The sequence below is a fragment of the Telmatherina bonti genome (assembly GCF_933228915.1).
Source record: "Telmatherina bonti genome assembly, chromosome: 13".
In the NCBI taxonomy this organism is placed as follows: domain Eukaryota; kingdom Metazoa; phylum Chordata; class Actinopteri; order Atheriniformes; family Telmatherinidae; genus Telmatherina; species Telmatherina bonti.
Genome location: NC_136611.1, coordinates 7,353,925 through 7,367,358, shown reverse-complemented (window position 1 = coordinate 7,367,358; position 13,434 = coordinate 7,353,925). Strand labels below are relative to the sequence as shown.

At 40.0% G+C, this 13,434-nt stretch overlaps 2 protein-coding genes across 2 annotated transcripts in view; both read left to right on the top strand.

The window, feature by feature from the left end:
- dmrt1 (doublesex and mab-3 related transcription factor 1) overlaps positions 1 to 1,498 on the top strand; it is a gene marked incomplete at both ends in the record, with an annotated part of 45,316 nt that extends 43,818 nt beyond the window's left edge. Inside the window, one exon of the mRNA XM_079251197.1 lies at positions 1,341 to 1,498. Within this exon, the coding sequence (XP_079107323.1) occupies positions 1,341 to 1,498 (158 nt within the window). The remainder of the gene's footprint in view (positions 1 to 1,340) is intronic.
- Positions 1,499 to 10,799: 9,301 nt separating this feature from the next.
- On the top strand, positions 10,800 to 13,058 carry dmrt3a (doublesex and mab-3 related transcription factor 3a; the record flags this gene model as incomplete). The annotated part of the gene is made up of 2 exons (XM_079250889.1): positions 10,800 to 11,199; positions 12,037 to 13,058. The coding sequence occupies 2 exons, from the start codon at positions 10,800 to 10,802 to the stop codon at positions 13,056 to 13,058; spliced, it is 1,422 nt and encodes a 473-aa protein (XP_079107015.1).
- Between the last annotated feature and the right edge of the window lie 376 nt (positions 13,059 to 13,434).

The window sequence follows — 13,434 nt, the reverse complement described above, 5'->3', positions numbered from 1 at the left end:
AAACGCTGCGCTAGGCAACTTAACGCCATCTGTGTCATGTGACTCAACAATACTTCTAGGATAATCAGTGTTTCTTGTTTTCCCTTGCCTATTGGTGGTTTTAATGTTATGCAGCAGCTGTAGATTAGCACGTAGCTAGCAGTGCAGCAACATATGTTCTACAGTCCATCCCTTCAACAAGTGGCGACCAGATAGAGAAGAAAAGAAACTGTTGGGATTATCTAATGACAGGACGTTGAAATTCAGATTTTATTGTTTTTTTAATTTCAGCAATAATTTTCAAAAGGGACAGTTATGACATGGTTTAAAGTTTAATCATTTTAATAAACTGTACAGTGTGTTTTTTCTTTGGACTCGAGTTTGTTGGACTTTGCTGATCATTTTCCTGAAAATGACAATCAGTGAGGTCAAATTTAAACTAGAAAAAAAAGACCCTTTTTATGATCCTATTATAGAGTCCATTTTAAATTGCAGTGAAGTTAAATTAAGTAAAAAGCTGTAATGTCATACAACTAATCGTATTTATTGCAGTCAGGATTATGATTTGCTTGAGGGGGTCTCAGTTGTAGCTTACAGCTGTTTATTCATTCATGTATATGATTCTTACTCTCATTATGTTACAACATAGTCACACGTAAAACATTGAACTTTTTCTGGTTCTTTATCTTCATATTCCAGCAGACGTTACCTCTTTTAGACATTTAGACGTAGCACAGGTTGCACACGTAGCACAGGTTGCACACGTAGCACATGTAGAAAACTTGGCACATTTAACACACAAGTAGCACCCACATAGTATATGTAGCACACATGTAATGCACATGAAGCACAGGCTGCACATGTAGCGCACACGTAGAAAGTGTAGCGCACACGTAGCAAATGTAGCGCACACGTAGCACAGGCTGCACACGTAGCACAGGCTGCACATGTAGCACACATGTAGCACCCACGTAGCATACGTAGCACATGTAGCAGAAAGATCAAGCATGCTAACATAACAATGACAGAACTGCTCACAAGCTGCATGTTTGCAACAAACATGGTTTGTGTGTTTTTCACAGTTGGTCAATCGCTCAACTTTACTCCACATGTAAACTCTGACTTGCTGTAGCGTGATTGATTTTCCTCCTCAGCCATGACGGCGACGTTGCAAGAAATCAGTTTGCTTTCTTGAATTAACAGCTTAGTTTGTCTCACCTCCAGGAAAACAAACAGCCAGTATCTCAACACAACAAACGTACACATCCTTGAGTTAAAAGCAGCACAGCACATGCTATCTGCAGCGTGTCAGTAAGCTCAGAGGATCTCTGAGCAGGACTCTGTCTGTGTCGTCCCTGCAGCCTTCTTGTCCAGCAGCATCACCAGCAGCCACGACTCCACCATGACCTGCCGCTCCATCAGCTCTCTGGTTAACTCTGAGGTCAAGGCTGAGTGTGAATCCGGCAGCCAAACGGCCAGCTTCGTTGTCGACTCCATCGACGGTGAAACCAGCAAATAGAAGAAGACACGTTAAGTTCAACTTAAAACCAACTTCGTATCAGTTTTCTGTTGCTGCAGTTTATCTAAAGGTTTCCATCCTGGACGTATTTTCCCTTCTGTAGCAGCCAACAACCTGCTTGTGTGTTTTACTTCATTTTTATGTACATTTCTTTATTTTTCTCTTTGTAAAAAGAAAATTAAGAGCACAGAAAGTTCACAAATTGCAACTTAAATATTTTCAGAATCACTAAATGCATTAAAATCGTGATTTAAATGAATCCAGGCAGGACCAAATGATCCAAAACAAATCCATGAGCACAGATAAGATGTTTTTAAGCTCCTATGACACAAGTAAAAACAGCAGGTTGAGGATATTTTCACATGCAACAGTCCACACAGATGACAACAAAAAACTAATCTTAAATGAATCAGTCCTTTAAATCTGCTAAATCTTATTTCTCATAATTCATTTCTTCTGAATTGCAGTAAACTAAGAATATTGATAGTTTTGTGTCCATTGGAACGAACTTTTGTATCCAAAGACTGCAAATCAAACACAAACTATGGCGACAGAGTGGCTGATTAACGGCACTTCTAAACCTTCTATTAGCTTATAAAACTTCTAACTTTACCAAAGTTGTGCAGCAGAAATAAAAATGTACCTAAAACAATCAAACGAACATGTAATGATGTGTTTCAGGTGGAAAGTTTGAGAATAAACTCTGACAGATGCATGTCTGTGTGTTCAACCCCTTCAGGCCAGGATGTTTGCTGCACACACAGGTTATTGTTTACATCTCTTGTAAGGTCAGAAGTTCCAGGACAGGAGGTGGAAATGGAGGCTCAGCAACATTTATTTCATTTTTAAGCCAAATGTTTCAGGTATTTTATAATCTCTGCCTCTCAAATGATCAGAAATCGCCCGTTTTTTGTGTTTATTTGGAATAAATTGAATATATTTAGGTTCTAGATTGGAAATTATTATTAATTTAGTTGTTTTTTAAAGCTTTTTATATCAAATAACTCAGTTCCAGTTCAGTGGTTTAAATAGATGTTAGCAGGTCATACTAAACATTTAGATGCAAACACCAAAACAAAACCTTTGTTTTTAACACCATTAACTACTAAATAATATCTTTTTTTTTTTTCTTTTGAGTTGTGTAAATGTTCAGAAATGTTCAGTATTTTCACCCTTGTGGACGGAGCAGTACACTGTGCTGCGTGTTTATGTTTTATAGGCATTTCTTTTCTAACTGCATGCTTTCCACGTGTTTATTTGTGTTTGAGTGAGACGGCAACAGAAGTAATCTGCAGCTTTGGAGTTTATGTCGCTACAAGTTTTAGGGAAATAAAAACGCTGTGAAATGATGGAGTGTAAATGTGAAATTGTGCCGAGAACAACGATAAAAAAAAAAACCAGACAAAGAAAATTACTTGTATTTTCTTGCAGCTGCACTGTTGGGACGTTCATTGGATTCTGCCCCATCTGTTGTAATCAATAACATGACCGTCTTGTTTTTTTATGAAACGCACTTACTCTTAATTTCATCCACCAGTGGTTTTAGAGAGAAGAATGTGGAGTTACCTATAAGGCTCTGACGTTATAAATCACCTCTCGAGACCAGATTGTACGGCAGTATCGATTGATCCTGATATATCACAGAAATTTACTGTCACTTCTGTTTTCAATTAAAGATACAATCAGTCAGATAATGACTTAATTGGATTTTACAGAAGATTGAGTTTTATCGCCCCGTGCTTTACGAGTTTAGTTAAGGAAGGCCATTTTATCACGGTTGTCAGGGGCAACCGGCTGCCGCTGCCGTGTCCTTCTGTAGCTGCTGGCCTGTGTACGGCGAAGGGGAGAAAGTGTCACAGGGTGGGCTTTTCCTTGAGCTGCCGCGGCCTCCATGAATCACGCCCTCCCATAATAGATAAAATCTGCTGGGATCCCACTGCGACAGCAGGCGGTGGAGTGATGGCAGCTCGTTGCAGGCAGGAAATCTGAGCTACGAGAGGAAGAAAACAGGATTTTTCTGATGTTACCTTCAGCTCTGATCTGTTGAAGAGACTGTTAATACACTTTTTATGCTTTATGTTGTTTGTTCAGTTCATTTTGGAGGGTTTAGGTTTTTTTTTCTTTTTTAAAATCATTTTAAATCAGTATTCTTGATAATTATGATTAAGTTAAAAGAGCTTCCCAGACTTTCTTCATCTTCCTGTTGCTATGGAGCCACATCCACATCATATTCCCATGTTTTCCTGAACTTATAACCTCTCATGGTCGAGGTCAGTGACTTTCAAACAAACGTTGTAAAATTTACTCTGCAGCAAATACAGATACACAACCGCCTGTAGGAGGAGCCAGCTTGTGTATTCATTCATCAATCCATAATTCAATAATATCAATTATACAAAAAATGTGGTTCATGTTTCTTAAAGTATTTATGATTATTGACGTTAAAAGGTGGGATCACATCAAAGCATGGACCCCTGTGTCAAATAACTTTTTGATACAGGGGTCCATGGTACCCCCTTTTTTTTTTTTTTTTTTTATTCATTTCAAACAAAAAAAAAAGGACTTTTTAAAAGAACAAATATTGGTTACAACAAACAAATAAAAGCTTCTTAAGTTCAAAAAAGCATTTTGGAAGAAGTTGGGCACTTATCTAGTCCAAATGTATCATCCTATTAATGGTGCAATTTAATAGTTTAATATCGGTTTATTGAGTTTTTGCTGCAGATCCTGCAATTCGGTGAAATATTTTTACATTGATATGCCAGTAAAATGTAGAGCGACTCGTGTGCAGGTGCGTACCGAAGAGTTGAATCTACATCTCAATTTGTCGATAAAAAGCAGCAGATATGTTCAACTTATGGCGTTTGCAAGGTTCACGCGAGATCCAATGAGTGATACTGACGTAGTTTACAGTGTCGTAATGTCTGGGAATCTTCTGGACTTCGTTGGAGCGAAACATCTGTTGAGCGTCAAGTAAAGCTGCAGCATTTTAGGTAACACCGACTCCCGCATGTGACCGTTTTTATCGGATGGTTTTACACCTTGTTAAACATTTATAACTCCACTGTTTCTCCTCATGAGGATCCTTCATGCGGGGGCCATCACTGTTCAGTCTGCATGGTCGTTGCCGTGGGGATCGCCCTTGTCTGGATGGCGAGGGTCCTGCAACGCAGCCCTATGGCTGTGGTGATGAATTCTACCTGTCCTGATCGGGGTGGCTTCTAGTGGTGGGGGGCCTCTGTGGTCTTTGTGTGCATGTTTTTGACTGTCTCTCTTTCTGCCGGGACGTGTCCTGCACATCACGGAAGACGGGCCGTCACGGAGGTCAGTCTAAAGATGTTGAACTTCTCAATTCATGTTTAAACACAGTTATTTGTTTGGTTTTCAGTCAAACTTTATTTATAAAGAACTTTTTGTACAAAACAAGATGTGATCTGAAGTGATTTATATATATTTTTTTTAAAAACAACAAAAAAATGCGTGATTTATATTTAAAAAAAAACAAAAACAAACAAACAACAAAAAATGCTCCTGCAGAGGCGGTTTTTGCAGTGGGCGAACGCCCAGGGTGCTAACTAGGACGGAACGCCGTTCACAAAAAATATCTATGTGTAATGGTGCACAAGTGTACGAAAGTGGAAAGAAATAAGTTTAATTTCCGCTCATTTCCGTGTCAAATTGTGGGGGTGGGACTGCAAAGGGGGTTGTTGGCCCAAGGCGTCAAACAAGCTGGGACAGCCACTGGACTCCTGATGTGAACGTGTTGTTTTCCAGATGTTTGTGTGTGTTTGAATGTGACGAAGACTATGATTGGGCGTGTTTAAAGTGGTTAATTGTGTGTTTTTATGTAGAGCAGGTTTTGCTACGTTTTCTGTAAGGAGGGTTTTATGAATAAGATTTGATTTTAACACAAAATGTCAACTTTTTCTGAGTTACTCGTGTTGCCAGGTTGTGAGCTTTAATCTACCTGCATTAGAGTAATTATAAAAAATACCAACTAAAAATCAATATTTTATATATAAAAATAAAAAAGAGCTCATTTGCTTTTTATTGGTTGTTTAAAAAAAAACACAAAAATCAATAAATGAATGTAGAAAATGGCAATAAACAATTATTCTGTATGAAAATCTTCCATCCAGTTGGCATAGTAAAGGTTAAGACACACACACACACACACACACACACTCTCACACACTCAGTCTGTATAATTATCTGACCAGTATTCAACTCAAATTTATTAATGAAGCCCTTAAAACAAGCAGTATTGTAAGAAAGTGACGGACAAACATAATCAGCCAAATTAACAGAGTAAAACAGTTAACATGCAAATAAATAACATAATTGTTTTGAACAGTTTAAAATAATACAATATTACCCCTGATTATTTTCATTATTGTTAATCTATCATAATGATTTAATCTTATGAAATAAGGAAATAATTTTAGGTAAAACCAAAAGATTTTGATCATTAATTAAAGATAATTTTAAGTTTGTAATTAAATAAAATTGTTTTAGTGTAATTTTATTTTTTTAACATAGTGTAAAATATTTTTTTGATAAATGTGAATTGTGTAATGATTTAATAGCATTTTAGGCTAAATAATTTATGTTTAGGCCATTCTGTAAAATATATATCTTTCTTTTTCATCGTTTTATTGTCTAAATTAAAGCTGCTAAAATATTCAGTCTTTTGTCAGTTCTGAAAGCTGAATATTAAATTAACTATTAGAACATTTATAACAGAATTTATGTCAGTCTTTTTGCATAAAAATTCCATAAAATGTGAGGTGATTTTAAAGAGGTTTATTTATTTCAACATATTTAATGTTTAATTATTTTTGTATTTATTTATTTTTTCTTTTTTTTTAATAAGATTTTCTTTAATTTGTTGGGAAGTTGTTAAAAATAAACGCATCACCCCCATATCAGGCAAAACACAGTAATACAAAATAAAATAAACAGAAATCAAACATGAATATTTTTGTCCACAAGAAAAGATATATATCGATATGAAAAATTAATGAATGAAAAAGTAATGAAAATATATATGATAATATTTAAAAAAATAGTGAAAAATAAATAAAATCACAGCAGAAAGTTTGAATGTAATTATTAAGTCATTTTTATTTTTTGTGATGTATTTCAGATTTTCCACCGACTAAAAGTAAATCAGCATCTCAGAGTAAAACTACTGACTGACTCCAGGAAGGAGGAACTTTACTGCAGTTTCAGTGCAGGATGATAAGAAAATAAACAAATAAAGAAATAAAGTCAATCTGAGCAGCTGTTTATTGTCGCTACTGAAATAAAATCTCATTTTTTCCCCTCTGGAGGCGGGACGGATTCACGACTTTCGTCTGATTGATGTTCTTTGCTTTTCCGAAGAGAGGGAGAAAAAAAAAACGTTTTGGTATTTCAGATGTGGGGCTAATTCCTCTGTAGGAGCTCGGCGTTCCCGCCTCCCCGGGGAGGTTTCACTCAGCGTTTCTGTGACGCCCCCAATCAGCAGCTAATAATGAGCCGAGGTCAGCTCCTCCTCCTGCTCTGGAGGAGGTGGGGGGGTCCTGCTGGAGGAGTTCCCTCTGCTGATGCAGACATCAGGCTCTGTTTGTTGGTGACACCCCCTTGAGAAGATTTTAGTTTTACAAATACGGAAATGTTGGGATTTAATTATAATTAGTGGTCATTTATAAAGCAGAACACATAGAAATTAATGGATTTTTTTTTTTTAAATTATACATGAATTAAATGTTTTCCCCCTGATATTTAAACACATTTTAACATCATGAGAAGAAAATTGTTCTTTAAGATCAACAATCATCTGATTATCCATAAAAATAAATGTATCAATCTTTGCTTTGTTTTCTGATGGAAACTTTAATATTTTACTCTTATCAGTGGGAGTTCTTCACATTTGAAGCCCGGCTGCTGCTGACGAAACCGGTGAAATTACTTTTTTTTAAAAATTTTTTTATTTTAATAATATAAGCATGAATTCTGTGACAGTAAAACTTGATGGCAGGAAGTCCAGAAGGAAAACTGAAACCCAGAAAGCTGGAGAAGAAAGCGAGGAATCAGGAAAGGCCTCGTGTTGTTTTGCAGCTCATCGTTCATTCACACACATGAAGTTAAATGGCCTCGTTTGACCCAGTTTGAAGGACACAATGTGAGAACAACATGATATCGACTCAGGACAAATGCATTTTGGTGCCTGCAGATTAAAGACGGAGAAAATCCCACGCTGTCGAGGTAAAAACGTGTCAGAAACGGCCGGATTTGAGGCTCCAAACCTGAACTGACAACCTGCCAATCGTAAGAAATCCAAAGTTGGATCCTGCTCTGCTCCATGAGAAGTTCAGGAAATGCTGAATTCACTTCCCTTCAATCCTCTAAGATGATCTGTTTATGATTATGTTTGATAACAACACAGTCGGCTGAAATGAGAGTAAACAACAGTTTACTTTGGCTCCACAGCAGCTCCAGAAGCTGCTGGCTGCGTTTGTTTGCAGAAAAAAGAAGAAAAACTGAAAAAGTAAACCACAAACATTATTCATTGATTGTATTTTGATCCCATTCGGATCTTTATTAGTTAGAAAATACCTACGAAATGTTTTCAGTGGATAATATCTGTGGTGGTTGGATGTGCAGGCCTGTCTTCTCTGTTTGTGTTGGTTTGCTGCAGACATTTAAACCCCCCAAGCTAAACTCTAATATCTAAACTTACCTTCACTTGGGCAAACTGTAATGTCCAAATACAAGTGAAGGCAGCATATGTACTCAGAGGACATGCTCCTCTGTTTTCCAGGTGCATAAACTATAACAGAAAATGGGAAAAGTCCTCTCAGGAATTATGTAAAGTTTCATTTCAGAGCATAATATTTAATTATCTACGATATTACAGGATGTTTGTAGCTTGATAAAGTGACACTGCTGGAGTTAAAACCAGGAAACTAAAGTGAAATAATGTGGCAGGTTGAGAAGATGCACATCTGCAGATAAACTGGAGTCAAAACGTTTTCATCAGAAATGTTTTATCACGAAGAAGAATCTGAATGCAACTCAACGATATTTATCTGTTCAGACTGTTTATTTTATAGAGGATGTAAAGTCATTAATCCAGATGCGATGACTAAAATGTTCATTAGCAAATAATGAACATTGATGAACTGAGTAAATGAGCTAAATGTTGTTTTTCCTGTTGTCAGTGAAGTATCTAAAGTTGTTAAAGACATGCAGGATAATTGATTTAAAAAAAAAAAAAAAACTATTTGCTTTCAGAAACAGCCTGACTTTTTTCATGATATGACCTCTTTAGTAATATGTTAATTATTTTATCTTTTCAACAGATTATTGCATCATTTATATGTCCGTCCCCCCCCCCCCCCCCCCCCCAATTATTTCCACAACACAAAATCTGCCCAAGTGTAAAAAAAAAAAAAATGCAGTAGTTTCAGGATGAAAATATCCAGGGTTCTGCTTTGTTCCCTGTTCCACCAACTTAAACACAACCAAACATACAGGGATTCCTTCATTTATTAGTGAGACGACTGGTCAGTCATAATGGTAAAAAAAAAAATGTCTTAAAAAGAAGCTATTTTACCTGCATGTGTAGAAGGATGATTTCTTTTTCTCTTTTGTCTTTTCCCCCCCAAACCAAAGCAAATCCAGCTCTTAGCTCACCTCAGGCCTCCATGGCTGCAGAACTGACACAACTTCTGACTGCAGAACATTAAAAAACAGGAAATCAGCTGATAATCTCCATTTTGTTTCTAAATGTGCTGATTATTATGGAAATAAAGAGCTCAAATCAGATTGTACAAATTTTAATTTACTCTGTAAGAAAATACAGTTAGAAATGAACACAATTTTAGTTTGTGTTTAGTTTAGTTAGTAAAATAAATCAGATTTCTAATTACAGGAGAATTAAAGCGCAATTTTGTCCTTTTTTAATGACTTTTTAAAAAAAAAACTATTCTGTTTAATTTTCCTTCCCTTTTGCAGATGTAATGTGATTATTTTATCATGAAAACATGAAGTCAGGGTGTGTTTTTGCATGATGGCAGCCCTTCAGCAACGCATTAAATGGGGGGAAAAAAGCAGAAAAGTCTGCAGTATAAACTTTAACTTCGCTTTGTGTTTTCCTCTTTATCAACATGAATAAATTTATAACGCGTTCCTCCCACTCCCACAAATCTACTGGTCCGGGACAAACTGCGGAGCTCACCTTGAAATTTCCTCTGCTATTTTCCAATTAAAAGCTTAATGGCCGTGGAGAGGGCTCCACGCGGGGAAGTTTACCGTGCTCTGAAAGCCGCGCAGCTCCGATCCCATTATTTGCTTGAATAAACCTTTTTTACGGTCAGAAATGGGGCCTCTGCTTTGTCCGGTGTTATGTTTCAATGCCCTCTATTAGTCCTGCAGAGGGGGACATATCAGCGTCCTCCACGCAGCTCCCAAAGGCTTTTTATCCATGAACACAGCTAATCATCTCAGTTATGTAAAGGTGTGAAAAGGCAGCGCGTTTTTTCTGCTTTTATTCCTGCAGAGAGACAACAGAGCAGGAAATATCTTTTTTTTTTTTTTATGCTTTCATGGAAAAATCTGCTGCTGATTGAACATGTAAACAGATCAGGGTTAAAGTTGGGTTTCATTTATTTATATTTAATGAATTAATGCAAATAAAATGACTCCTTAAGGTCTTATTTGTTTTGTTTTTTTAACTTTATTTTCTTATTAGTGTTGTGACTACTATGAATGTAAATAAAGCAGAGAAAACGCGGTTTTCTTGCAGTTTAAGACATTTTGTGTGTGCGTGTTGTGTTCAGGGACTCCTGCAGTCCGTTTTAACATCAGAGTTTGGATTTGTCCCCACTCGTGTTTTATCATCATGTTTTCCTGATTAATTATCTACATCTGGTTCTTCTCTGCGACAAAGTTCATGAAGTTTGAAGGAAATCTGTGATGGGGAAATTTGTTTCCAGTGTGTGTCCCCTCCTCTGAACAAGCTGGGAACGTAAATTTCCCAGGAGGGACGTTCTGCCGCCCACTTCTGCCGCGTGGACGTGTTTTCTTGCAGCACGCGGCAGCTTGACGTGACTGACAGCGTTTAGTTTTAGTCTGATGCGCATCTGCTGGAAGCCAGCGAGTCTCATCTTCATCCGCCATGCGTGCAGCAGAGGAGCTCCATCCTCCTCCTCCGACCCTCTGACTGCTCCTGCTGGTGTCCACGAGCCCCCCGCGCGCCGCCCTCCGCGCTCCGCAGACGCGCCGGTGCGTCCTGCAGCTCGCCCGGTCTGACAGGATGAATGGTTACGGGTCCCCCTACCTTTACATGGGGGCTCCTGTGTCCCAGCCGCGCGCTCCACTACAGAGGACCCCCAAGTGCGCGCGGTGCCGGAACCACGGAGTGCTCTCGTGGCTCAAAGGCCACAAGCGTTACTGCCGCTTCAAAGACTGCACGTGCGACAAATGCATCCTCATCATCGAGCGGCAGCGCGTCATGGCGGCGCAGGTGGCGCTCCGCAGGCAGCAGGCCAACGAGAGTCTGGAGAGCCTCATCCCGGAGTCCCTCCGAGTTCTGCCCGGGATAGGCATGAGTGGGAGCGGGGAGGGGAGCCAGGGAGCCCCGGCGCGGACGGAGGAGCTGGAGCTGAGATGGAGCGGCGCGGAGGCGGCGCAGGCCGGAGCGCAGACGTGCTCAGGTAGCAGAGGAAGCCTTTTCTTCAATTATTATTATAAAAGAACTAAATGATTTAATTCTAAACTGTTAACATGCAAATGCGGATTTAGAAAAGTTTTCAAATGATAGATTTTAAACATTTGAATGAAAACGAGTCTTTATTAAACAAGAAAAGTTTTCAACACTTAAAAAAAACAAAACGAAACAATATTCACAGGTTTAGATATTAATCCAGATTTATGTGGAAGCAGGGAAGATTTAGGACATTTTCCTTCAACTTTGGTCAAATGATATCAGTCTAATGTTTAATTCTAGTAAAAAACACAGTAAATGAAGTTTATTTTGAAAGATAAAAGTGGTTTAAATCACAAAATAAGAGCAAAAAACATAAGGACAGAAAATATAAACACACACAAACGCATATTACAGTTAATGAATATTAGATGTTTTTTCAGATTTAAATATAAATGACCATATTGTAACAGTTTAATTGTTATGATGAGAATATATTAAATTGTAGACTTACAAATATAAAACTGTATATTACCAGTAATTATTTACCCACAAATGTTATTGTCTTTATTATCAGGTGACACAGTCTGATTTCTTTAAAGGTAGAAAACTAATATAATAATTCTGTTTTGTTTTGATAATTTAACAGATTTTGTTTAGAAAAACATAAATATGTTTAATATTTTTCCCAGTCTTGGTGTGAAAACATAAATGTGCAGAAAATAGCATCATAATCTGGAGGTTACTGAATATCTCATTAATGTTTCTGCAGTTAAAACACTTTATTTTAATCTTTTTTGATCCCTTCTCTGCTCGTTCTTTGACGTTTTACTGCTTGATGTTGCAGAGGCTGCAGAGGACGGTCCAGAGGAGGTCTCAGGAGGGGAGAACGCCGGGAGCTCCAGCGAGAAGGAACAAGACCCGGTCAGCTCCCCCGAGGGCTCCAAACCAAACTCCTGCTACACCCCAGAGCCCTCAGAGACCCCATCCAACCCCGAGGAAACCCGCTACAGCCTCCCTAAAGCCAGCAGCTCCGACAAGGAAGCCAAAGCCGAGAGTCCACAGAAGTATCCGGTCGGTCCCGGAGAGCAGAGCGTCCTGATTGAAGGCCTGGCCGGGTCCATCAACCTGCCCTTCAGCCTCAGAGCCAACCGGCCGCCGCTGGACGTCCTCAAGAAGATCTTCCCCGCCCACAAGCCTCCGGTGCTGGAGCTCATCCTCCGGGGCTGTGGGGGGGATCTGGTGGGGGCCATAGAGGTGCTGCTGTCCAGCCGGAACCCCGACGGGAGCGCGCATCCTCACGCCGAGCCGCACGCCGACGCCCTGGTGCTGCCCTCTAACGGACACCTGTTCGAGCACACGCTGGGCTCCTATCACCCGGTGTCCTCCTCCGCCAAGTGGTCTGTGGGCTCCGCCTTCCGGGTCCCGGACTCCCTCCGATTCGCATCCGATTCCGCCTCGGGGGTGGTGTCCACCGGCACGCTGGGGGTCCCCCTGCAGCACCCGTCCTTCCCGCAGCCCACGCGCTACCCGCTCATGCTGCGTAACTCTCTGACGCGCAGCCAGACCAGCCCGTTCATGCACAACGACGTGACTCTGTGGAATACCATGGCCCTGCAGCAGCAGTACCAGCTCCGATCCGCCGCGCAGTACGTGTCTCCTTTCACCCCAGCGGCCCCCGGGGGCCCCGCGGGGTCGGTGTTCCGCAGCTCCCCCATCCTCCCCTCCAGACCCGCCGAGGAGCAGCGCATCAGCATCCAAGAGGAAAGTTGCTCCCTGGGGCCCAAACCCAGCCTCTACTCCCCCGACGAGGAGTACGAGGAGCGCTCTGACTCGGCGGACTCGCGCATCCTGAACTCTTCCACCTGAACCTCATGCTGGGGAGGAGGGGGGGGGGGGGGGTTATATGTATTATTGTGAATGGACACCACTAAAGCATTTTGTCTTGTTCGCATCGTGTCAAGCAGTCAGACGTTTGATAAACACTGATGACTCCTCTGGACCGGAGCAGAAGGTGATGAAGATCACACATCATCTCTTCCAAGCATGTTTGTGATGTAAGAACCACCGCTGCATGTTGACTATAAGCCAAATAAACCCCAAAAGTCCCAACGGATCGCTTGTTTTTTCTTGCCTCAGTTAAACCTGGAGATACAGGATCATGTTGGACCAGACATGTTTTATTCCGTCTTTTTGTGCTTTCATGCTTTAATCACACAGAAAACATTTCATATTTAACTTTTGC